Source organism: Lonchura striata, chromosome 18 (genome assembly GCF_050655825.1).
Source record: "Lonchura striata isolate lonStrDom1 chromosome 18, ASM5065582v1, whole genome shotgun sequence".
NCBI lineage: Eukaryota > Metazoa > Chordata > Aves > Passeriformes > Estrildidae > Lonchura > Lonchura striata.
The window spans coordinates 6,342,132-6,365,549 of record NC_140720.1 but is presented as its reverse complement, the minus strand read 5'-3'; the positions used below and the strand labels follow the sequence as shown (position 1 = coordinate 6,365,549).

Below are 23,418 nucleotides of genomic sequence, written 5' to 3'. Positions count from 1 at the left end.
TCCAGCCGGGGTGAGGGGCGCGGCGTTGGCCCCGGGTCGCCCGAGGGCAGGGCGACATCGAGAGCCGGCGTAGGGCGCTGATGTGAAGGACGGCTTGGGTTCCGAGGGAAGGCTGTGCCTGAGGGCTGCCGGGGGCAGCGCTGCCAGGGATGCCGGGCTGGCTCCCGTCCCGGGGGAGGCCCGGGCGGGAGCCGGCCCCGCTGCGGGGCGGGGCCGGGCCGGAGGGGCCGCGGCGGCACCTGGAGCGGCCCCGCCCGGGCCGGGGAGGGAGCGGCCGGGTCGGGGCGGCCGCAGAGCCCGCGGGACGCTGCCGGCAGCGGGCATGGCGTTCGGGAAGGCTCCGAGGGACGCGTTCGGCACGGCCGTGGGCAGCCTGGTCGGTGAGTAGCCCGGAGCGGGGCCCCGCGCCGCCCCTCTGCCCCCGCCGGGCGCTGACCCTCGGCTCCCCTTGGCCTTGCAGAGCGGGCGACGCTCGGCTCGCTGCAGACGGAGGAGTGGGGACAGTTCCTGCACATCTGCGACCTGATCAACGCCACGGAGGAGGGGTGAGCGAGCGGGCCGGGGGCAGCGCGGCAGCGAGCGGCCGGCGTGGGAGCCGGTGTGGAGCGTCCCGAAACGAATAGCGCAGAGGGACAGCTTCGGTTCCGGGCAAAAGCTGTGCCTGCCGCGGGGCCACCAGGGCTTTTCGGGATTAGGCTCGGAGGTTCTTCCCCGTAGACACACGCTAGAGAAACTGGTGACAGAGATTTCTTCGCTAGAGAAACTGGTGACAGATTTCTTCGCTAGAGAAACTGGTGACAAAGATTTCTTATCTGGGTCTGACGTGTTCTGTACAACCCGTACTGCTCGTCAGGCTGAAGGGCTGTCCCTGTGCTCTGCAAACCCACCTGGAAAAAGGCTCTGAGCACTTGGCTGCCCACAACACTATTTAAAACTCTGTAGGCTCTTCGCCTTGGAGCTCCCTCCCCACCGTGCGGGGTCTCCGGCGGGCTGTGCCGCAGCCGGGGTGGAGGCTGAAGGTGGGCTGGGATCCTGCGGTGGGGTCCATCCCTTCCAGGTGTGCTCCCAGGACTGAGCTGGTCGCTAGCACCGGACGGCCACGTCCAGGCTTGCTCAGCCACTTGCTGCTCTGAACTTCCTTGTTTCCACCTGTTAAAGGGGAAAAAAGGAAACTTGTTCTCATGCAAGATCTGCTTCAGAATTGCATTGCAGGAACTCATTCTAGCAGTGGCATATTTTAATACTAGCTAAAGAGTTTTCTCCGGAGCAATGAGGTATTGTTTACTTTCTGCACAGGTGTCTTTTTTAATGTATCAACTTTTCTTTCCTTGTTTTGGACTCCTCTCACCCGTAGTTCTTAGTGCTTGAAAGGTCAGTAATAATGACTTCCTTCTGGTTATTACCATAAGCAACAACACGCTCTGGCCTTCAGTGTTAGTTTTTATGTAAAGTTTCCATGCAACCGAGCCATTTTTTAATAAACTGTTTCCTTTTGTGCACAGCTTAGGCTTGCAGGGGAGTTCCTTGTAACTTCCTCCTAGGCAGCTACTACTAGTCACAGTCTGTAACAGGATAGTAGGAGCAGCAGAACTGCTGCATCTAATTAGGGAAATGGTTATTTTAATGCAATATCCAGCCCCTGTCCAGAGCATTTCCAGATGCTTCAGTGAGGGAAGCAAGCAGGAGTGGGATTATAGTACAGCTCTCTGCAAGGGAAACTTCTCCACTCCTGTGCCTCCATCTATCACTTGATGCTCTACTGATGTGCCTGGGTATGATGCATGATTAAGAAAAATAGAGACATGTCTCTTGGTTTGTTTTTTCTCTTTTTCTCATGAAGTATAGCACTTCAGACAAAGAGATGCAGTAATGGTAAACACCCACTTAATTTCACTGACTTTGAAATTATTTCAACAAAGATTACTTTTTATTTTTTTAGTGAAACATTGTATTTGGGCCTCTTGCTCCATCTTAGATTCTAGAGAGATCCTAAAGAGACGTTAGGACATCTTGTTTATGTTGATCATGAGTGTTGGGCTGGCCCTAATAATTGTACACTATAGGTAGTCCATATTGATGAGGCAAAACTGCTTCCCACATGTGATAACCTCGATACCATCTTCCACCCTTTTCCTCCTACACAGATAGTTAAAAGATACGGGGAGTATATATAGAAATGAAAATGGATGGGTTAGAAATGCCCCTATCTCTGGGCTGGAGTGGGTTGTCCATCCGTGGTAGTTACTCAGATGAGTTAAGTGCATCCTGCAATTATAAGATTGGAAGCTACCCATGACACCCCTACTCCTGACAACACTCCCAGGAGAATATTTTCTAATTGCATCATACAGGCAAACTGCCAGTCAACTCTTGCTACATCTGGCAATTGATATTTCCTTTCATGGCAATAAAAGCTAGATAAGTAATTCTGTTCTAAAACAGTGGAAAATGTAATTTTGGAGCAGCTTTTGCAGAGGAGAATAACTTCATTTCTCTGCACAAGTCTCTGGAGTAATGCACAGTCTGCTGTAACAAACCTGATTCACTGCTTTGTTGCTCTAGTTCTGTGCTGAAGAGATTTTGCTGAAATCAGTTGGGCAATTGCTCTGGTTTTATGTGGGTGTAAACACGGGGTGGATTTAGTCTTGTATCTCAGGCTGATATTTTTGGTTCTTGGATGAAGTTATGAACTAGAAAATTTCACTGGTAACTTTTCCTCTTTCATTTCTTGTCACAGACCTAAAGATGCAGTTAAAGCACTGAAGAAGAAGCTTTCAAAAAACTGTAACCACAAGGAGATCAGGCTTACCTTGTCTGTAAGTACAGCTATATTTATATTAATTAGACACTAAGAAGGCAAACAGTCTAAACGATAAGGTGGCATGCAAATTATCCCTGACACAACTCTCCAGGATGTTTTCAGTCTTTGTTGTTTGTGTGCACAGCACTGCCACAGTGCAGATCAGATGGTTTGCTGGCATTCCATGGACTTCTGGATGATGCAAATTCTGGTGGCGAGGGGGGCTAGGGGGATTGGTGGGGAGGTGACTTGTTCTATGTAAAAGTAGGATAGTTCTTATTTGCTCCAGCGACTGTCCTGTGAGAGCCCCACCTGTTTGTGAAAGACACAGAGGTTAGGATATTACATAAAAGCTACATTTGACCATTCTATTACTCACCTTGTGGTGCTGATCTTAGTCAAACTAAGCACGGTGTGCAGCATTGGTGGAATGTCTGATACGTGCTTGGTAAAAGGAAATGTTATCACAAATAAATGATAAACTTGAAGGAAAAGGTGGGTTACATAAGGGAGCAAGAGGCAGAGTGAGCTGTGTGAATTTCAGATGTTATGGCTAAAGGTTGGAGTGTCTGGGAATATCCTTACTTGACATGTGGTCTCTAGAATCTGACAGTGTTCCTGAACTGCCCCAGGGTTTGGGGAGCTGTTGTGATTTCAGCCAATTTAAGATTTACTTGTTAATGCAGGAAGTTCTAATACTGTCCTAAGTCCTGAATTTCTGACTTGAATTACTCTTGACTACCAGTGGTTCTACTATGACAAGAGTAATATCTTTTGCATTTTAAGTTCTTGAGAATTAATTTTTCGTTAATCGGCTAAAAGTATTTTCTTCACCATTTCCTTTTTTGAGGTTTTAGTGGCCTATCTGCATCACTTGAAGTACTGTTACTCATGGGTTTGGTATTTGTTGTGCAAAATCATAATCTATGTCAAGATGTGCTGAGAAGTGATTAAAGAAGATGGGTTATGGATAGTGCCAAATTGTAGGTTGCTTAGCAATTGCCCAAGTGTCTCGCGACAAGTTCGAGATGCAGATAATCATTAAACGTGTCAATACAGACCTTCAGCTCACTCTGTTTCCGCACTGGCTTCCTCCTCCACTGTCTCATGAGTCACATTTTTGTGTGTTTTGTGTGTTTGCATAATGAGAACACTGGCTTTCCACTGTACCTGCAATCCCTGTATCCGGCGTGTCTCCTGCAGCCCTGGTGCAGCAGGGTCCTGTTGTGATTATCTGACACAGTCTCTGCTGATAACCCTGGGTTTAGGTTTGGGAGCTGTTCCTTGAGTATTTACAGTGCAGGTATACCCAAGGTGACACTATAGCTTAGCTTTTGAGTATATAAAAGTGGGGGAAGGATCTTGTTCCAGGTCTATCCATGGACGAACTTTATCACACTGACCTGGAAGCTCATTGTGTTGCAGAGGGAGCATGCAGCAGGTTCAGCTGGGAGTGCAATTCCTGTCCTGTACCAACCCCTTTCTCTGTCCTCACCCACTCCCATGCACACCTGTAACTCACCTGCCAGGCAGTCACATCCTCTTGGCCCAGCTGCTGTTTTCTGTTTGCAGAGATCTTATCCCTGTATTCCTCTTTTTTTTTTTCCTTTTTTCTAAGTTTAAATAAGTTCCAGTCTTTCCTCTAACTCTTTCTCTTTCTAGCTTTAGTTCTTGCATAAGATCTTTTATACTTTGCCTCTCCTTCTGCCTCTGGCTTTTTTCCTTTTTCTTTTTTTTTTTTTTACCAGTACTGCCATAATTTTAGCATGTGTGAAATCTTTCCTTTGATGACCTCATTGCTGGCCATGTGTGGTTTTTACCTTTCCCACATCACTCTTCCTATGTGCTGTGTCTTCTGTTTTTATCTTCTTAATTGCCTTAATGTAATTGTTCCTGTGTTCCATTTTGAAATGCTTAGATGACAACAGCAACTAATTGAAAATGGAAAAAAAGAAATAATTTTCAATCCCTGAAACACAAGCCCTTCCCTCCCTGTGGAACTCTCATCTTTTAAAAATTCTTTTTCTCACAGAGTTTTGCAAAAATAAGGGTTCTTTTTGGATGAACTGTTATTGCCTGTATTTCTTACAGTAAGTGTGGTCCTCTAGCTTTTGAGACTCTACATAAGATTCTCTCCTACCTACATTTGATAAAACTAAGAAGTTTCTACAAATCTCATTTCGCGGAAGTGCACTTTGATCCACTTCTATCTATTTAACCTTGACATCCTTGAATTTAGTATTTCTAATGAAGCTGCTTAAGGAGCTCATTCCCAGAGGATGCACACTGAGTGGAGTTTGGAAATCTTCATGGAAGCAGTTCAGCTGCACACGTTAGCCCTGATTCTGTTACTGGGATGTGTTAAATCTCAGCAGTGTGCTCCTCCTCCTCACTCTTGGGTGATGCTTTATTTACTTGGAGGAAGAAGGCTGAGTGCCAGCTGGATAATGTGCTGGCTGTAGCTTGGCTTCAGGTGCTCTGAGCTGCTGAAGTTTCTGTGAAGTCACGAGGATGGAGGTGTTTGTGTCAGGCCATGGAATTGCCTCGTTCCCAGTCTTTGATAACACCGAGAGATCAGGGCTGGCACTGCCGGTTGTGCAATCAGAGTGAAGAGGATCAGAACTGTCAGGCAGGAATCCAACAGACTGTGTGTGTGTTACTTGACTTTTTATTGCTGGTAGATTTTAGATACATAAATTCAGTTTGGTTAATGAGTACTGAGACAGCTGTTCAGTCACCTGCACAGAGCAGCCTTGGTTTTGTAAAGCTTTGTTTGCTGCAGTGCCCCAGTTCCAATCCCTGTCAGGGCTCAGGAGCTGAACAGCTCATGGGGAAATTGTTCATTGAATGTATCCCTCTCACTCTTGCATTCAAAGCAGTGGGCAGAAATTTAAGATTAAATTACTGTTTCACCTGTGTATTACATTGTTGGGAAATATTTTAAAGGAAGTCATTTTCCCAGAGACATTGTAGATGCCCCATCCCTGGAAATGTTCAAGTCCAGGTTGGATGGGGCTCTTAGCAACCTGATCTAGTGAATGGCAGGGGAATTGGAACTATTTGAGACTGAAGGTCCCTTCCAACATAAGCCTTTCTATAATTGCCTATAATTAAATTTTGACAGGTATTTTTTCCTAAGAATATTTCCTTTTTCCCTTTTAATCGTAATTTTTCTGATGCAGAAAAAATTTTGCATGGTATATGTGGCCTTTAGATTTTAGTTTGTTAAATTGACATTTCACAAAACATCTAAAGGCTTTTTAAAGGATCTAAAAAACAAAAGCATGAGAGAGTCCTCCAACTCCTCAATTTAAAAAGTGCTACTCTATTTTTGTTATACTTTATGGTATGTGCTGATAAAGAAGAGGACATCAAGTGGGAACCAAAGAAATCCAAATCTCAGTGTTTGAAATGTGAAATCTGCAAAAATCAAGACTTTAGAAAATTCAGTGTTTTTGAAATGCTGCACATTGACCAAGTGTACCAAACTCCTTCACTGTAATTGGTGAGTGGCAGCTGAGGAGCTGCTCATTCCGGTTTGGTTTAAATGCTGGCCTTGGAAAGAGCATATTGCAGTTCCAAACCCCAGCTGGGCAGGCATCAGGATGTGTTGAGCAGAGTGTAATCCTGGAGATGGATTAATGGCTTGTTCCCCTTGAGTCAGAAATGTGAAGAAGCAGGATGTTCATCTGGGTTTTCTTGCAGCCACCTCAGCTCTGAGAAGTTCCCTCACAAGCTGCACCCATTGCTCAGCTTTGTGGACCAAACCTGACTGCTTCAGATGTGCAGCGGGTCCTGAAATCTGAGTGAGGGCTCCGTTGATAAAGAACATTCCTGACTTCGCTATACTCACCATCTTCTCCCATTTCTTGTTGCTGCTTCACAGTTTAGCTTCACCTCTCTGTAGATGTCTTTTATCCTTTTAGTTCTGTGATTCAGTCCTGTAACCAGAAGCCTTGGGTTACACAGTTTGCATCTTTTGCTGAGTGCAGATCTCTGGGATCAGTTATCCTGGAACACAGCAGCTCTGTCAGTTCCAGCACTTCTCACATCCTGTTTGCCACTGACAGGAAGTTTAATGGTTTGATTGAAGTTAATTTGCCAGTTTTGTTATTAAAATGTGTTTCTGTTTTGTGCTGTGTGGGGCAGTGGTTGGCTTGGCCAGCTTGGATCTCTTCCTTCCAGTGGAAGTGCTTGGGACTATGGAATCCTATTTGCACGATAAATACCCATATTGAAATTCTAATGAAAAGTGTTATTAGCGTGAAAGTGGCTTGTTCATGAATAGTCCAGTTAAAAATAATTGAGTCAAATTCTTCTATTTCTTATACCAGCTTAGTTTTACCCTGAGTGGGCTGGACTGGCATGATTGACTGGAGGATCCAGACCATTAGTTCAGTACTTTCATTCAGTGAGTAAATACTCAGTCCCCTAAGTAGGGAATTAATAATAGGGAGTAGTATAACAAGTTTCCCATGCACTGGGTTGAAAATATTTTACACAAAGTATCTTTGAAGTACTGCACAGGCAAATGACTTGGCTTATTAGCATATGTTTCATGTACTCTCTATGAAAAGTAATGTTTTGAGCCAAGATGTTTTTGTAATTATCTTTCAGTTAGCTTTTTGCACAGCAGTCTGTCAGTGTCTCTTTGTTTTACCCTGTTTTTGTTTTGGCAGTATATCTTCTTCCAGTCTTCTTCTGTTCTCCTGTAAGTTCCTGATCACACTGGGAGAAAAATCCCTGAGTCTTGGGGCTAAAAAATGAGTTACTAAAATGATTTCACTTAGTCAAATGTAGTCTGCTCTGAATAGGAAAGTATGCTTAACCTACTTTTATCAAGATCACCATATCATCCCTTTAAATACATGTATCCTTTTGAGAATATGTTCTGTCTGTGACATGATTCAGGGGAAGTTTTGTCTCAAAACCCATGAAATTTTGCAGCCTTTTGTAAATGTCAGCCCTTTGCTTTCACCTTTTTGTCTTCCATCCTTGGGAGGGAAAATGAAGCTGCAATTGTAGAGAAAGAAGCACAAGAATGACAATCTTTCCCTGTGTGGGTCATCATCCATCTTCACATTTGGGCCAGGCCAGATGAGTTCTGTTCCTGATTCTGCACCTAATCTGATTGATCTCAGTTTCCTCTCAAGTCCCAGGTGACTGGCATGTAATGGCAGCTTTTGACATCTCTTCTGCAAAATGCGAATTGTAATCAGCCACCTCCAGATGTACAAGGGAGAAAGAAGTATTATGTCCTTTCCACGTCCTGCTGTGTTTGATAGGGCAGGCACAGTGCTTGCAGAGATCCTTCTCTAAGCATTTGAAGCATGGTTTTGGAAGTAGACTTCCCTCATGAAGATGAATCTGAGAATTGGAACATTTCAGCTTATCTGGTTCAAATCAATGTGACCTTTGAAAGACGTGGAGAATTTGTGTTCCAAGTTGGTGAATTTGTTCTTTCCTATTTTATCATTAGTCTCTCACTTACAGGGCAGATTAGAGGACAGGCATTTAGTAATCTGATTTTCTTCTCTTGCAGAGCTCTTCAGAATCTGTCAGACCAGGGTACCTATGTGCTAGGCAGTGAATTAATTCTATTGCTGAACCTGCACAAGTAAATTTTTTAAGATTGGGGAAGATTTCCTGCTGTTAAGGTACCATGTGTTCAGTGAGTGCTGTGACATAGCAGCAAGTGTGACCATGCTTCTCTGTTAAAAATAGTGTCACTGTGGCTGGCACAGCTTCTTTGGACTGTGCAGGTATAACAGAGCACACAGGGAGCTGCTGTTTCCCTGAAGTGACCTCATCAGGCATACTGATAAGCAGTTCATATCCTACTCTTCCCTCTAACTCCTTGAAACAAATTAAACAAAAAGAAAAAAAAAAAAAAAGTTGTCAAGTTGTGAGTTTCCCCCCACCATTCTTTGTGTAATCAAAGGTTTTTTGTGTGTGCAGCTGCTAGAGATGTGTATGGAGAACTGTGGCCCAAGGTTCCAGTCTTTAGTTGTGAAGAAGGATTTCTGCAAAGACAAGCTGGTGAAACTGCTGAACCCAAGATACAACCTGCCCATTGATATGCAGGAGAAAATCCTGACCTTTATTATGGTGAGTCTGGAGTACACTGTGAGTGTTTACAGTGTCTCTGCTGTGTGGTAAATGTTTAATTGTGTTTAAATCCTGGGAGCCTCTTCTGAAAGCAGAGCTTAACTTCAGAGCTGTTGTGATTCCTGTTGCACTGAATGGAATTATCCAAAGTGGAAGAAGGGAATGACCTGTCTTTAGGACCACATGTTTTAAAAGCATTTGTCTGACCCCTGACTGGCCATTTCAGTGACTGTTACTGTCCCTGATATTTCAAAACCAGGTCTGGGCACGAGGTTTTCAAGGGATGGTGGATGTGAGCGAAGTAAAAGAAGTTTACCTAGAATTGCTGAAGAAAGGAGTGGAGTTTCCATCCTCTGACACCAGCAGTGTTGGATCGAAGGTGAGGATACACAAGGACACTTCAGAAATGGGATACGTTAATTTTATGGGACACAGAAGGCGTGTTTCATCTGGGTTTTTTTATTTAAATGCTTCAGGGCAGAATATGACCAAATTACTAAAGCACGTGAGCAGGAATCAGTTTCAGTTACAACAGCTAAGCTAACAACAAAGAAACCTGACCTATATAGTAGTTTATTTCATTTTCTAGTACAGATTCATGGATATGTTCTCAGAAATGAAGCATCTCTGTCTTGAGACTTTGGAAGATCTGTGCATGCTGTTTACTTCAAAATAAATGAGTGCTTAGTGCTCCAAACTTGTCAGCTTCTGAAAGCCTCAATAAAAATGAGTAAGATTTTCACAAAAACACATACTGTTGAGAATATGAGCATCATCTATCTTTAAGATTAAATGGAGAGATGTAGAAATCAATAAGAAAATATTATTGTCTGTGTATCTCTCCAGCTTTGCACAGTAAAAGTTATTTAAGCCTATGTCATAGGTAGTATTGTGTGGCATTTAGGACATTAACTATAACTATGCTTTGAACATTGTGCAGTAGCTGGAAATACAGTACATGGTTTAATGCCATTCTTTCTAGATTTCCTTTTCTTTCTAGATGAATTTTCACAAGAGCTTTGGGCAGTGTGAAAGCCATCCATCACTGCATGGAATCTTGCAGTTACAGAGTTTGATGTCTATAATTAGTGCAGACAGGAATAATTCAGATTTATCCTGAGTTTGATATTCTGGTTGAATAGTGGAGTGCGCAAAAGCCTATGTATTTAAAGGTTCTTAGAACAAGCTGTGTGAAGAATGCTCTCAATAGATACTAATTTTTTCCCTCGCCTAGTCCATTAGAGATTATTTTGTCTACATCATATACTTGCCAGTAAAAATCAGTGCTAAACCTTCTGTCTCTCTTAGCAGACCTGAACACAGTGTTTACCTTAATCTCCAGGAAGTGAAGGGTTTGTAGTGTGTTGTGCAGGCTGGAGTTTACATTGGAATTTTTTAACAGTCAGTTCAGATGCAGTGCAGGTGAAGCTCTCTCAGGCTGTTTCTGCTTTTCAGTCCAGGTGACTTTTGCATTTTACCTTCTGCAGAGACCCAGACTCAGCCTTTCTGCTGCTTCCAAGTGTGATCACATTCCAAATTGTCCTTCATTGCAAAATTGCAGTGGCACTCTGGGAAGGACTCTTTGCTCTTAGATGGCTTAATTATTCCTTGCTAGCCTATTCTTAAGGCATCCCCACTTCATCCTGTGATGGCGCTTATTTGCAAACCCTTTCTAAAAATATTTGATTTCCAAGCCTTATTTCATTACAAAATAGCCATTATATTTATTTTTGTAAATAGGAGCACAACGAATTCCTTGGGAGCGATGATTATGAGGAAGATCCTTCCCATTTGTGTAGTCTGAGAGATGTTCCTCTCTCAGCAGGATGCCTGCTGCAATTTTGTTCAACCCAAGCTCTGGTTTTTTTTGTGTTTTCACAGATTTCACCCCGGCCTTGTGCAAAGTCATCCCCATCCCCTGCCAGTCCTGCCAAACGTTCCTTGCTGCCTCTTCCCACGGGCCCAACGCTGTTGTTGACTCCGGAGCAGGTGCAGCACTGCAGGTTTAGGGGAGGGTGGGAGCACTGAAAAGTGCTGTGAATGTGAGCCTTGAGCAGCCTGGGTGCTCCTGGAGGGACCCTCAGTGCTGTGGGTTCCTGCTGGGTTTGTGGAGTTACTGCTCGAGTGTGTGGATATCTAATCACATCTTGCAGTGCTCTTATGCAAATTGATAAAAGCCTGTTCAGAGATAAGCGAGAAAGCCAAATTTATTTCACATAAGGCTTGTGTGAAGGGGTTGTTATAAAAAGCAGGAAGGCAAGGACAGTTCTCTTGCATTCCTGCTTGCCCTGTATGTAACTAAAAGGAGGAACAGTAACATCAGTAAGAGGCATTAACTGTAAGGAAACAAATAGTGCTGTCAGGCTTGGATCTTAGTTTGAGTGCACATTTAAAAGCTGAACTAATTCTGTTAATTTCCATGGTGTGTTACCAAAGTAAAACAATGCTAATTAATAATAATGCATATTATACCTGACGGGAAAGAAAGTGTGTATTAGAGTTAAAAATTAATCTATTTGCTCTGTTCACCTACACAATATTCTCCTGTTGAATTCCAATAGATTGGGAAACTGTACAGTGAACTGGATATGGCAAAAATTAATGTGAGAGTGATGTCATCAATATTGAAAGAAAACGTTCCTGGCTCTGAAAATCCGGATGATATGAATCTTTTACAGGTACATGATAATTCATTGATAGGGCTATTGGTTTGGTTATAATTGTTTTTTAAAGTGTAACATCTTGACTTTTAACATTTGGATTCAGATTGACAAATGGAACCCAACAACAGGTTTCTATCATTTTCTTTCATTTCCTTCACCTTCCCTTTGACATCTTGATAGTCAGGAGAGGACAATACATCTTGCAATGCAAATTTAAGCTCTAGGGAATTCCAGTGGCAAAGGAATTTCATAATGGAGCGTTCTCTGTTGAGCATGTTCTGTCAAACAGCCCTGAGAACATTCCAGCTGGAGAATAGATGATGACACAGTGTCACTCTCACATCCATCCTGGAGTTTGCAGAGCTCTATTTATTATCACCAGTCCCTTGGGGGCAGACTGGGGGCCAGTGAAGAATATGAAGCATTGGCTTTATGTGTGTGACCTCAGAGATTGGGAGCTTGCTGTGCTGCAGAGGAATTCATGTGCTCTCCAAGTGTAGCCTGAAGGAAGTGTATTGCAATAGTCCAGTGATGCGACAGTGAACCTGTACATGCTCCTTCTGGGATATTATGCTTATTATTGTGCTTATGCTGTATTTTCCAGTTTAGCGATTAAAAGTACAGTATTACTTCAGCATTGCAATAGTAACCTATGTTAATGGAAGCTTTTTGGTTTCACGTTGTCTCTGAGAACTTAAAAAGCTACATCCTTCTGTTTCTAACCTTATCTCCAAACTGCTACAATGAGGAAGCATTTTTGGTAGTTTTGCAGCATTAAATGTTTTGAAGAACTGGTCTGATTTTTGCAAGTATTCAGTGTGCTCCTCCTCCACATCTACATCCACATGTAGAAATCTTCCTGTGCAACAAACCCTTACTGGGTGCTGTTGAGAATACACTGGTTAATTATTCTTGACCACCTCTGTCCAGTTCATTACAAGGTTGGGAAACAGAAAAAGTTTGTCTTTTATTTCCTGTTACCTGCCATATCACTTCTGTATGTGGGTGCACAGATTCAGCTGCCCATGGTAAACCAGTGGATTTGTACTGACACTCCCAGTAATAAAATTGTTGGTAAAAAGTTGAGGACAGGGTGTGGAGTTCCCATATGTAGGAGAGTGAATGAAAATTCATTCCTTTCACTGTTGTTTTTTCTGTTCTTTTCCCCCTGTGCACGGAGTGGTGTAAAACATCAGGCACAGCAAACCTATTCCTTGAACAACACTACCTGGAATGCTTGGATTGGACTTCTGTTGTCACAGAACAAAATCCTTTATAAAAGAGCTGCTTGTTTAGACTTTGATTGAGTTGGAGACATTGATTTTAGTACTTCAGATTATCTGGAGTCCCTCAATAAAACTGTAACAAGGTGAACTTGATCAGTGTTTACAGTTCTTTATCTTCATTAGTGGCCAGGCTCCTCTTTCCCCACCCTGTTTTGGACAAGGTTTAAGATACCATATTTCACTGGAAATAATGTGCTGGCCAGTAACTGTAGTTAAAGAATAGTTCAGGATCAGCCAAGAGTAATAAACTTTTGTACTGGATGGTGAATAGACATAATGAACAAATAGTGGATGGATGTGCAGGCATTTGGGTCCAGATCAGCAGCTGGTAAGAATTAGCATAAATGTACTGGAAGCACTGATGGCTGTTATTCCAGCTGCTACTCCATCATTGTAAAACTCCAGTTTTCAGGCCCAAAATGAGTATCTCAATTTCCTTCTCTATTGAGTATTGACACGTGCCAGTCTGCTTGTGTAATGGAGTCTTTAGAAATACACATTTTTTTAAATGCAGATCACGAAGTAAAGTGTGGAGTTGGGGAGATTTTAAATGTAATTAAAGACATTAGGGTGAACACATTTTTATGTGTTTTATCCTGAGCTGTGAAGGTACAGTACTGAAAAGTACAGCACTCTGCAATCCTGACACAGTTTTAGCAAAGGGGTACAAATTTTGTTTTAAATAAATAATTGATTTATGTGAAGTACTGTGTTTTTTTGAGGAAAAATCAGATCACTTAGAATATCAAAACAATTTCTGAATAGCAGTGTGCTAATAGAGTCATTTCCCCCTTCCTTTTTTTTTTCCCCTTTGTTTCTTTAAGCCGACCCAGCCTGCATTTGCAAGTGTAGTATGAAGGAGAAAAAATGTTGGCTGAATTAAAGTTCCTGTTGCTAAAGAATTTGTTTCTTTGAACATGCAAAATCTGCAGAAGGGAGTAATGTAAACAGACTATCTTCCACTCTACCAGGCAATAATGCAAAATTCTGCTTAATAAACTCTCATAATTCTCCTATCTGCTGATTCTCTAAGGTTTGTGTTACTTTCTCAAAAATCCATAGATTGTTTATACAGACTTCCCACTTAAATGAATAGTTGGAGCTTGAGATTGTCACAGAGCACTTCTGACCTTTAGACTAATATTGTCTTTTCTTCAAGCAGGATTATGTCCAAGTATCCTGCTGAGTTTAATCAGCTTCAAGCAGGATCAAATCACATTGGCTCTACATCACCCAGAGGGGTCTCTGTTATTTTGCAATTTGTAATTTACGCTTTAGAGACACATATATCTTTAGAAATGAAGGTGGGTCGAGAGGTAGGGATTGTGTGGGAGTGATGTGGAGGTGGGAGTTGTGATCCTGCATTGCAGAGATCAAGGACATGGACATTGTTCTATTTGCAATGGCTGGTACCTTAGTGGTTTGTGTAAATTAAGAAATCTTTCCTGTGATTCTGCAGTGCTTGAGCATCTTGTCATTCATTTCCAGAAACACACTGAGAGACCACAGTTATGATTTTGAATTTTTTCTCCTTCCCTTGCCTCGGGCAGAAATTGTACAAGACCTGTCGGATGATGCAGGAGAGGATCATGGAATTGTTGGTGACAGTGGAGAATGAAGATGTGATTGTTGAACTAATACAAGTAAATGAAGATCTGAATAATGTCCTCCTGGGACATGAAAGGTAAGTGTGGGGCCTCTCTCCTCACATTTGGAATCCTGCCTGAATAAATACACTTAATGGAGAGATGGTCCCTATGCCTATTGTTGATCCTCCCCATGGAGACAGATTTTAAAATTCAGAAAAGAAATATGATTGCAGAGAGAAAAAATTCAGAAAAGAAATATGATTGCAGAAAGAGAAAATTATGTATTTGCTACCTCCTAAACGCCTCAGAAATGGTTCTGGAAAGTAGTTAGGAAACATTTGAGTGGTGTAAACTGAGTTAACTGCATGGGCAGGAAATCAGATGGAGGCACACAAGAATAATTTGGAATTTGACATCCCTTTTTGGCACAGTCCAGTGAATTTGTCAACAACTGCTAGAAATCCTTTGGTGTTGGTGCTTATCTCTGTTAAGTGTCCGTGTTTCCAGAATAGAATACTTATCCTTCTTCCTAAACAATTTTGACAGCTTTACTGCAGGAATTGGCCATAGAGCAGCCTTCTGCCTCATTGCATGCTTAGGAGAGTTGCTTGCTGTTCTCAGCTGGATTGAAACATACTGTTCTGCTTGTCTTACAGCAGAAAATGTTTCTTTCACACATGAAAGCACAGCAGTACTCCTGTTGACATCCTGGGTATTTGTCTGCTATGGCACTGGTAGCATGACTGGATGCTGGCAAAACTGAAATTAGTTTTCAACTTAAAATTCTAGTGTTGTACCCCAAAATATCACATGAGTATACTTATGGAGAGTCTTCTGATTTAATAGGAGATACCCTTCCATCTTAAGAAGTTGATCTCTTCCATGGCTAAAAAGTGTTCAAGGAATCATTATGCATCAAGTGCAATTCTTCTGTATTAAATTTAGCAAATTTATAGAATTTAGTAATCTTTTCTTTTTAATCCTCTTCTGAATGCTGCATTGAAAACATCACTAATTCTTCTAAGTGTCAGACATAAACTTTGGGCCTAATCATGACAATGTTAAGTTTTCATTTACTCTTAAGTCTTATCCACTGTAGCGTTGGTGGATTTTACAGCAGCTATCTTGAAAGAACTGTGTGCTCACTTCTTCCTTTAGGAGGTTTTTCCTTTTAAATAAGCAAAAAAATTAATTTTATTCAGCTTTTGTGTAAATCCTCTGAAGTCAGATGTGGACTTAGACTTTTGTTACAAGTGATGAATACTGGTGAAGCTGGGAACCTCAAACTGTGAATACGAGCTTGTGAATATAATTCAACTCACTAAAAAACATGGTGATGGAAAGAATGATAATTTGGGCAGAAAACTACTGTATTCTAGTACTGTAAAGCTATGGTTTGTATGGTACAGGTCTTCCTGAGTGCAGATCCATTGCACTTCAGAGTGGATAAGTCTGAAAATGTATCTGGCTAGTTTTGTGTTGCATAAGATTTGTCCTTTGGATTTCCCTCTGAACAATGAGGTGTGTAAAGGGACAACTGATTTTAATGAGCTGTATCTGTTTCACACTGTGCATGTTGTTGGAGGATGAGTCTACTGCATTTTCTGTTTCTGATTATTAATGTAGAATCCAAATTAAATCAAGAGCAATCTCAACTGTGCAACCAAAGCTCATGTGTGTAACAGTGCCTCCCTCTAGTGTCTCTGCAGCTTCTTGGTTCTTCCTCGATTACAGATTTCTGCTCTACAGTTGGAAAGGTTTTTTTACTGCTGTTTCTTCATGCATCTGTACTCTTTTTCTGGGCCTGCCTAGTACAGTAACCCTGAATAGCAAATGCAGTTGGATAAACTGTCCATACAACTCAAGGCTCTTGGTCCTGAAACACAGTGACCTTCTAGATGCTCAGTGTCACCTGTGTGGGTCTGCTCTGGACCCACAGTAGTGGGTGGTCCACTGTTATTATTCCTAGAATATACATATTTATGCAGGTAGGGTTTTTTTGGGGCTTTTTTTTCAATTTAAAAAAAAAAATATTGCAAAGGCCTGCACTAGTGGGAGGGCTGTGTGCCAGAACAGGTCCTGGGAGGGCGTGAGGGAATGCCCAGAGTTCTGAGGACAGAAGGCTTCCTGGAAGAAGTCTTCTGGTCAGGAGTTGGATTTGGCACAGTGGATGTTCACAGTTACCTGCTTGGTGTAAACAGAGCCAAACCACTGTCAGAGAAGCCTTGGTTTTGTTTAGGAGCAAGCAGATGGCTGTCTCCAAACAGGGGCCAGGAACAAACCAGCTGGTGTTGGTGTAGGAGATACCAGCACCACAGCCCTGGAATGGGAGTCAGGCTGCCCACAAAGCCAAGTGCCCCAGAGACAGCACCTGGAGTGCTTGTTTGGTGCTTCTGGAGTCTTTGGAGAATCACAAGTTGATTATAACTGGTTTCATATTCTTCTGAAGCACAGCACAGGAATGTAGGAATGAACATTTAACTCTGCACCTTCAACAGGTTCTCACGGAACAGAGTTCGTTTCCTGGAGAACCAGAGGATCCAGCGGGAGCGGGAGGAGGTAATTAAGGAGGAGCTGCTGAGCTGCAGGACTGCAAACATTCCTTTTGCTCTTCCTTGTGAAAAATACACTTCTGATGCATGCAGAATTTTATTCTCTAGGTGAAAGGTACAAGAGACAGCAGAGTAACACTACTCTTACTGATTCTTTTAAAGTCTCACTTGCAGAATTTCATGCAAACTCATGTACCTAAAGTAGCAAATAATGTCAAATGTAAGAGGGAAGCTTGGGCGTGAAAAATGAGGAGAGATTTATTCAAATGCTGATTTATTGCCTCTCCAGCTAAGCACAATTATCTGCCATGCAAAAAATGAGAAACCATAGGTTCTTTTCATTTGTTTCCTGTTAATGATCTAGAGACTGAAATACTGCTACACTTTGAGAATTCATTTCTTCTATTGATTTTTTTTTTCCTGAGTCAAAGCTTTTTCTGAATTGTGAATAATGGCTTGTAGCAAATCTTTAATGACTGTTCTTTATTGATTGATAATTATGGTTGTTAATTATATTGCCCAAAGTAGTTTTGCACATGTTTCACCTTCTTCTAAGCCATAATTGTGCAGTCATCTAGGACTCAGCATGAAAATGCATTGTGAATGCTGAAATACTGCTGCCAATTATTTAAAAAAAGTAGAAGTTGGTCTTGTTTTCCTTGAAAAGCCACTATTATTACATTCGGGTTATGTAGGTGGATGGTTTTCTTGATGGATCCACTGTTGGGTTAATTAATAATCCAAATGGTGCAGTCTGTGCATTTTTATATTATTAAGCAGACTGAGTTTAAAATGCATCATCTTTTATTTATTTATTTTTCATCTGATGTTACTAAACCTGTATGATTCAAGCATGTGGTTTTATTAAACCTTTGGCTGGCTATGTTTTTAATTCCAACACATTCACAGGAGAAAGGAAGGGAGCTTTTTTCTGTGTCCTAGAATTTTATTTTTTTTTTTTTTTGTGGTTTTGATTTTTTTTTTCCTATCCAAAAAGGGACTAGAAAAAATGAATCTCCTAAGAACATATAAAATTTCGTTAACACAAGTAAGTAGCATGAAAAGAATTGTACAGGATTGATCAGAAAGTAAATATCAAACCTGTATCTAAACAAGTCAGAATGGCTTTATAGAATTTAGTCCTTTCTATTTTCTGGTTTATTTCAGAGCTGATTTTCTTTAGTTTTAGAAATTGATCTTTTCTGAAATGCAAATTTTGCTTCATTAGCTACATTTCACACACACAGAGTCCTGATCTTCTCTTATACTTAACCAATTTTTAATATTAATATTTTTAAAGTTTGTGTTTTCTGAAAACAGCAGTTTGTTTAAAACTATGCAAGTTCTTTAAAAAAAAATGCAAGTTCTTTAAAAAAAAAAAAAAAACACTGGGAAAAGCCCCACATAACTTATTTTTTTTCAAATGTTAAGCTGTACAGGAAACAGCCATCTGCTCCCTCAAGTGATCTCCTTGGCCTCTCTATCGATTCTCCATCTTCTGTGTCTGCAGTGGTGCAAAGTGACCCTGCAGGGTCTCCTTCAGGAGGTAAGTCGTGAAGGAAGTTCCCTTCCACTCTGATTCCCTAAAACCCACAAAAGCTTAGTGGAGGAATCAAGAAGTTCCTTGTAAGAAAGAAAGAAAAAAAAAGATACTCCTTAACTTTAAGGATGTTCCTTAAATTTTCTTGAAAGAAGAATTGAAATGTGTCCATAGAAACAATATTGTAAGGTATTGTAAGGTTACCTGTAATTTTTTTACAATAATCTTTCTCCCCTTGTACATAGATTTGAGCAATAGAATATGCTCTGTTTTCTACTGCAGTGAGGCCTGTAAAACACTCTGGTAGCTGCTTGTTCTGCAGACTTGGCAGGAAGAAACAGGAGTTTTTCCAGGAGTGTTAGAAAGACTTGGCTTCAAGTACTCTGAATTACTATTTGCAGAAGCCCCTCCTCTACCTGCTTTAGGGATATCCATATACTAAAGCTAAAGGTGTGAATCTTCCCTGGGAATAAATCCCTAGATTTCCATTTTAATCCTTTACAAATAGCAACAAGAGTTTTAAGTGGTATTTATCATGTAGAGCTCTCCTGATGCTCTAAATATAGAGATAAATACCTTGGATCTAAGACTTTTCAGAGTCATTTAACCTTTGCCTTTCATGTGATAAACAGCAATCTACTTCAGACTGGCTGTATAGGCCTTCCAAACAAAAACTTTACTCTTTCAGTGTTCAAAGTACAAGTAGCTACTTTTGCATAATAATGTTTAAATTACCATTAATTATCACTTTGAATTTCAGATGGCCTATCTGCACACCCTGAAGATAAAACCAGGTCTCATCCATCAATTTACCCACAGCTGGATTCAGCAACTCCTACAAAAGCCCATCAGTCCCTGTGAGTAGTCTCTTACCAAGGAATGAGAATGGATAACAGATCCTTAGGGGTATTAGTGCTCTGTAATTCATCTAATGAATATAGGAATCTCCGAGGACACAGATTTACTACTTTTACATATTAGTCCAGTAAAACAAGTGAAAATTCCCTCTGTGCTAGACATTGTTTAAGAGGGTTCAAAATACACTTGTGCCTGCATCACCGTTTTGTCATAGATAGACATAAATGTACCTGACTTTTGGCAGGGAAAGGGAGAAACATGAAACAGGTCAGGAAAAGAGTTCAAGACAGGGCAGGTGTCTTCATAATTCCTGTGCGTGGGACACTGGTCCATCTGCCCATGCTGCTCTCAGGTGTGTCACACAGGAAAGACAGACCAGCCAAAAAAATAATGGAACAATCAGAATAAAGAGTTTTGATCTTTTCTTACTTACATTCAATGTATTGCTCTCTCCTAGATTTGCAGCTGAAGCACAAAGCAATAGTTTAAGCAGCCCAGCTGAACACACATATAGCAATGTGAACACGTATAGCAATGTGAGTAATACTTATGTTTGGGATGGTCATTCTTGTCTGGCAGCTGTCAAATGAGAATTTCTGGATTTACCCCAGCTGCAAAGATCTCTTCTGTAACCAGGTAACCAGGTTAACCAGGTCAACTCTCCTCTTTTGCTGCCACAGATCCTAATGTGGAAGCCTGTTTCCTTGGGTCCAGCACAATCCCAGGGGGATTTGCAGAAAGCTTTTGCTTTATTATTTGTATTTAACTTGTTGCTATGCAAAGCAAGTTGAGCTCTCGTCCTGTTGCCATGATGTTATTCTGGTGTACCTTCAATCTCAAATAAGATACTAAAAACAAACATATAAAAAGCCCCCAAAAAGCTCAAAGCCTTCATAAAAACACAGCCCACGAAAAAATCACTTAAACCCCTAGTACAGTGCAGGACAAATGTCATGCTGCAGAGAAACACCCATGACGGAAGGAATGGAAAGAGCCTGAAGGGACTTTGAGGTAATGTTATGAAGGCAGTGTCAAATGGAAAAGATGAGAAGCAGCTCCCAAACAAATATGGACAGTCCTTGTTTTAAACTGCAAATAAAAGCAAATGTTTGGAACAAGTCACACAGAAGTAAATTATGCACATGTGCTATAGAACAGTAAATGTTGCTTTGAAGGTTGTGTGGAGAATGAAGATTAATTGGGTTGCTAACTGTTGGCCATGGAATTTTTCCTGCAGTAGTCGAGAGAGTTTAAAGATAAGTCAGCAATTATTTAAGTTAGGTCAAACCAGTTCTCACAGAACAATCTGTTTATGTATTGTTGTGCTTGATGTCCTTAGTTGACAACTCTTTTAAGCCCAGTGCCTCTGGACCCAATAAATCTGCAGGCTGGACAGACTGTGCCATCAAATGGACCATCACCAGCAGGTAATGAATACTGCAAATCACCTCTTTCGTGCTTCCTTTTCTTGTTAGAACTTAAGGCCTTTACATAATGGCTGTCAGTGGCTAGGAACAGCAACAAGCATTGACAAAATAATATTGCACGTGAATTCTATTACACATCTGTCCATTTTAGCATGTAAAGCAGCTGAATCAGTAGCAGATAATGTGCTACTTTCAGGAATACAGAAAAACATGCAGTAATTTTCGATCTGGATGTGTCTGTCTCTGTATTCTTCAGTTACATCGAAGAACAAGTCCCAGTCACCTCATTACTATGAGATAATGGAATTTGATCCCTTGGCTCCCACTGAGTAAGTAACTTTTAAAATAGAAGTTTAAAATTCTGTGTTACCAAAAGGAAAATGGCTTTTTCTTCAGAGAGGAAAAACAGATCACTCTACTTAGGTTGGTAACTGACCAACTTCATCACTGATGTCAATGACAGTGGCTGCATTTTGTATGTTTTCTTCAAATATTTCTGGCATAACCAATTAAGGAATAAACTGTAGTGTTCTCATTAACTGGCATCTATAAAAGTGGAAGAGTAATGCTCTATCAAAATTACTGAAATCTTACCCAGTGATAAGAAAGTGAAGGAAATATATTCAGGGTCCTGCTGGAGGAAGCTGATTGAGCTTCAGCACAGGTAGTTCTGGAACAAGGTAACCAAAGGAATTCTTGCTTATAGCAATTCTGGCTTTTAAAGTGTTTTTCTACTGCATATGAAAAGAATCCTTAATTTAAACTACAAAAGGGAATGGATGCTGTGTCTCTCCAGAAGGCCAAAATAGCGAGACAGCAAACTAATACAAAACCTAACAGATGGCAGAATTCCCCTTTCTAACAGTAAATTGCAAAAAAAAAAAAATAAAAATTGAGCTATCTATACAAAACTTATTTCTAAGGAGCCACTGCATTTTGAGGTAGGGAAATCTCAACAAGGGTTCTGTTGTTTTTTTTTTAATTAATGCAGTAAATGCAGAGTAGTGCACTTGCCATTTGTGTTTTGCAGTCCTGTTCCCAAATTGACAGCATCCAGAGGTTCCTCATTAAATGTACAATCAGATAAGCAGAGCAGGGTTGGTTCTTTGTTTCCATGGAAACCTGGGCATCCTGCAAGGGAAGCTACACTATAAACTTTGGGCAGGATTTCCCTGGTGCCATTTGTCAAAATGAAATGTGATGTAGGAGTCACCCTACTCCTTCTCTTTCAGAGCTATTTATGAAGAAATTGATGTTGTGCTGAAGACAGAAGTTAAAAAGAACACAGACTGAACGTGGGGGTGGAATCCTTTCCTGAACACTCTCCAGTGCTGGTCCTGTGCAGTGCTTCCTGTAACTACAAGTGAATAACAGAAGAGGTTTTGCATTTTGACACAATAATTAGTGTTGGAGTACTAAGCTGTGTGCAAGTTGAGGAGTTACTTGGCTCCACATCTTGACAATTTGTCCTAAATGTTCAGCTGTGTGTTCTTCAAGGTCACTTGCATTGCTATTTTAAATTATTTTGGGTGCCTGTAAAATGTGACTTCCAAATTCACCTGTGTCTGAAGTGACACTTGACACCTGGTACAAGTCTAAAAAGACACATTACATTCACAGAAACTGCAGAATCCAGTTTCTTTTGGCCTCAGTGCAATGTTAATCTCCCTAGAAATCTGTAAGGGGGTTTTGAGATATATTTCTTTTTCCTAAATTTGGCCTCTTAATAGATGTCTGAAGATGTGCAGTGTTACTTTCCTACATCCTTAATACAGATTTTTCCTTTATTACTTTCTTCCTAAAAACCCACAGTATAGTTGGGTTTTTGTCTTGGAAAGAACCTAAGCTGGGACACAAAGTGCTGTCATCAATTTAACGGGGAAAAAAACTGCTTGTTCCTATGTTGTTGTTGTTTTTATTTACTCAGTAAATATTGGAGGGTGATCAATTGTTTCTTTCAGTATTCCTGCCCTGCAGATTGTTCTGGTGAAGGAAAAATTAATCATCTACAATGCAGATGAGCAATAGCTACCCATTTACTTTAATTAAGTAGTTCAATCCTGTTAATAACTGTTTTATCTTTTAATAAGTGCCTTATCTATTTTAATGCTGAATGTAAACTGTGCACTTTAACAGGTATAGTTCTCTTGAATTTATAGCTGATACAAAATTTGAGAACTTAGTTCATGGTCATACCAGATAAGCTAATTTTTTGCATTTTAAGCATTCCTTATATTAACTGTTTAAGGATAAGAAGTTCTCAGCTGCTTTTGCAACTTTTGTAGCATAAAATTCCAAATAAAAGCAAATGCTTACTGAGAAGTAAACCCTCATTGCTTCCAAGTTTTTCTCTATTTGTGTATTCCCTGAAATATAAATGTGGGTAGCATTGGAAGTATTTTAGTATGAAATTGTGCAGTTTGCTGCAGGATCATTAGAACAACTTCCTTCTATCCAAAACACAACCTTGAAGAAGTCTGGGAGTTTTCTAAGTTGAGGTGAGAAGGTGAGTTGCTTTACTCTCATTTTTCTTGCAAATTTGCAGTGGTCTGGACAGCAGCCTGAGAAAACAGCTGAAAATAGGATTGGAGGTGG

At 40.8% G+C, this 23,418-nt stretch overlaps 1 protein-coding gene across 1 annotated transcript; it reads left to right on the top strand.

Annotated features, from left to right (window-relative positions):
* Window positions 1–221: 221 nt before the first annotated feature.
* TOM1L1 (target of myb1 like 1 membrane trafficking protein) lies at window positions 222–23,156 on the top strand. The gene is made up of 15 exons (XM_077787371.2): window positions 222–380; window positions 461–545; window positions 2,738–2,816; window positions 8,759–8,908; window positions 9,168–9,287; window positions 10,790–10,897; window positions 11,470–11,586; window positions 14,408–14,541; window positions 16,945–17,005; window positions 18,430–18,544; window positions 19,299–19,395; window positions 19,854–19,932; window positions 20,736–20,823; window positions 21,080–21,152; window positions 22,056–23,156. The coding sequence occupies exons 1-15, from the start codon at window positions 323–325 to the stop codon at window positions 22,114–22,116; spliced, it is 1,425 nt and encodes a 474-aa protein (XP_077643497.2). The 5' UTR covers window positions 222–322; the 3' UTR covers window positions 22,117–23,156.
* Window positions 23,157–23,418: the final 262 nt, after the last annotated feature.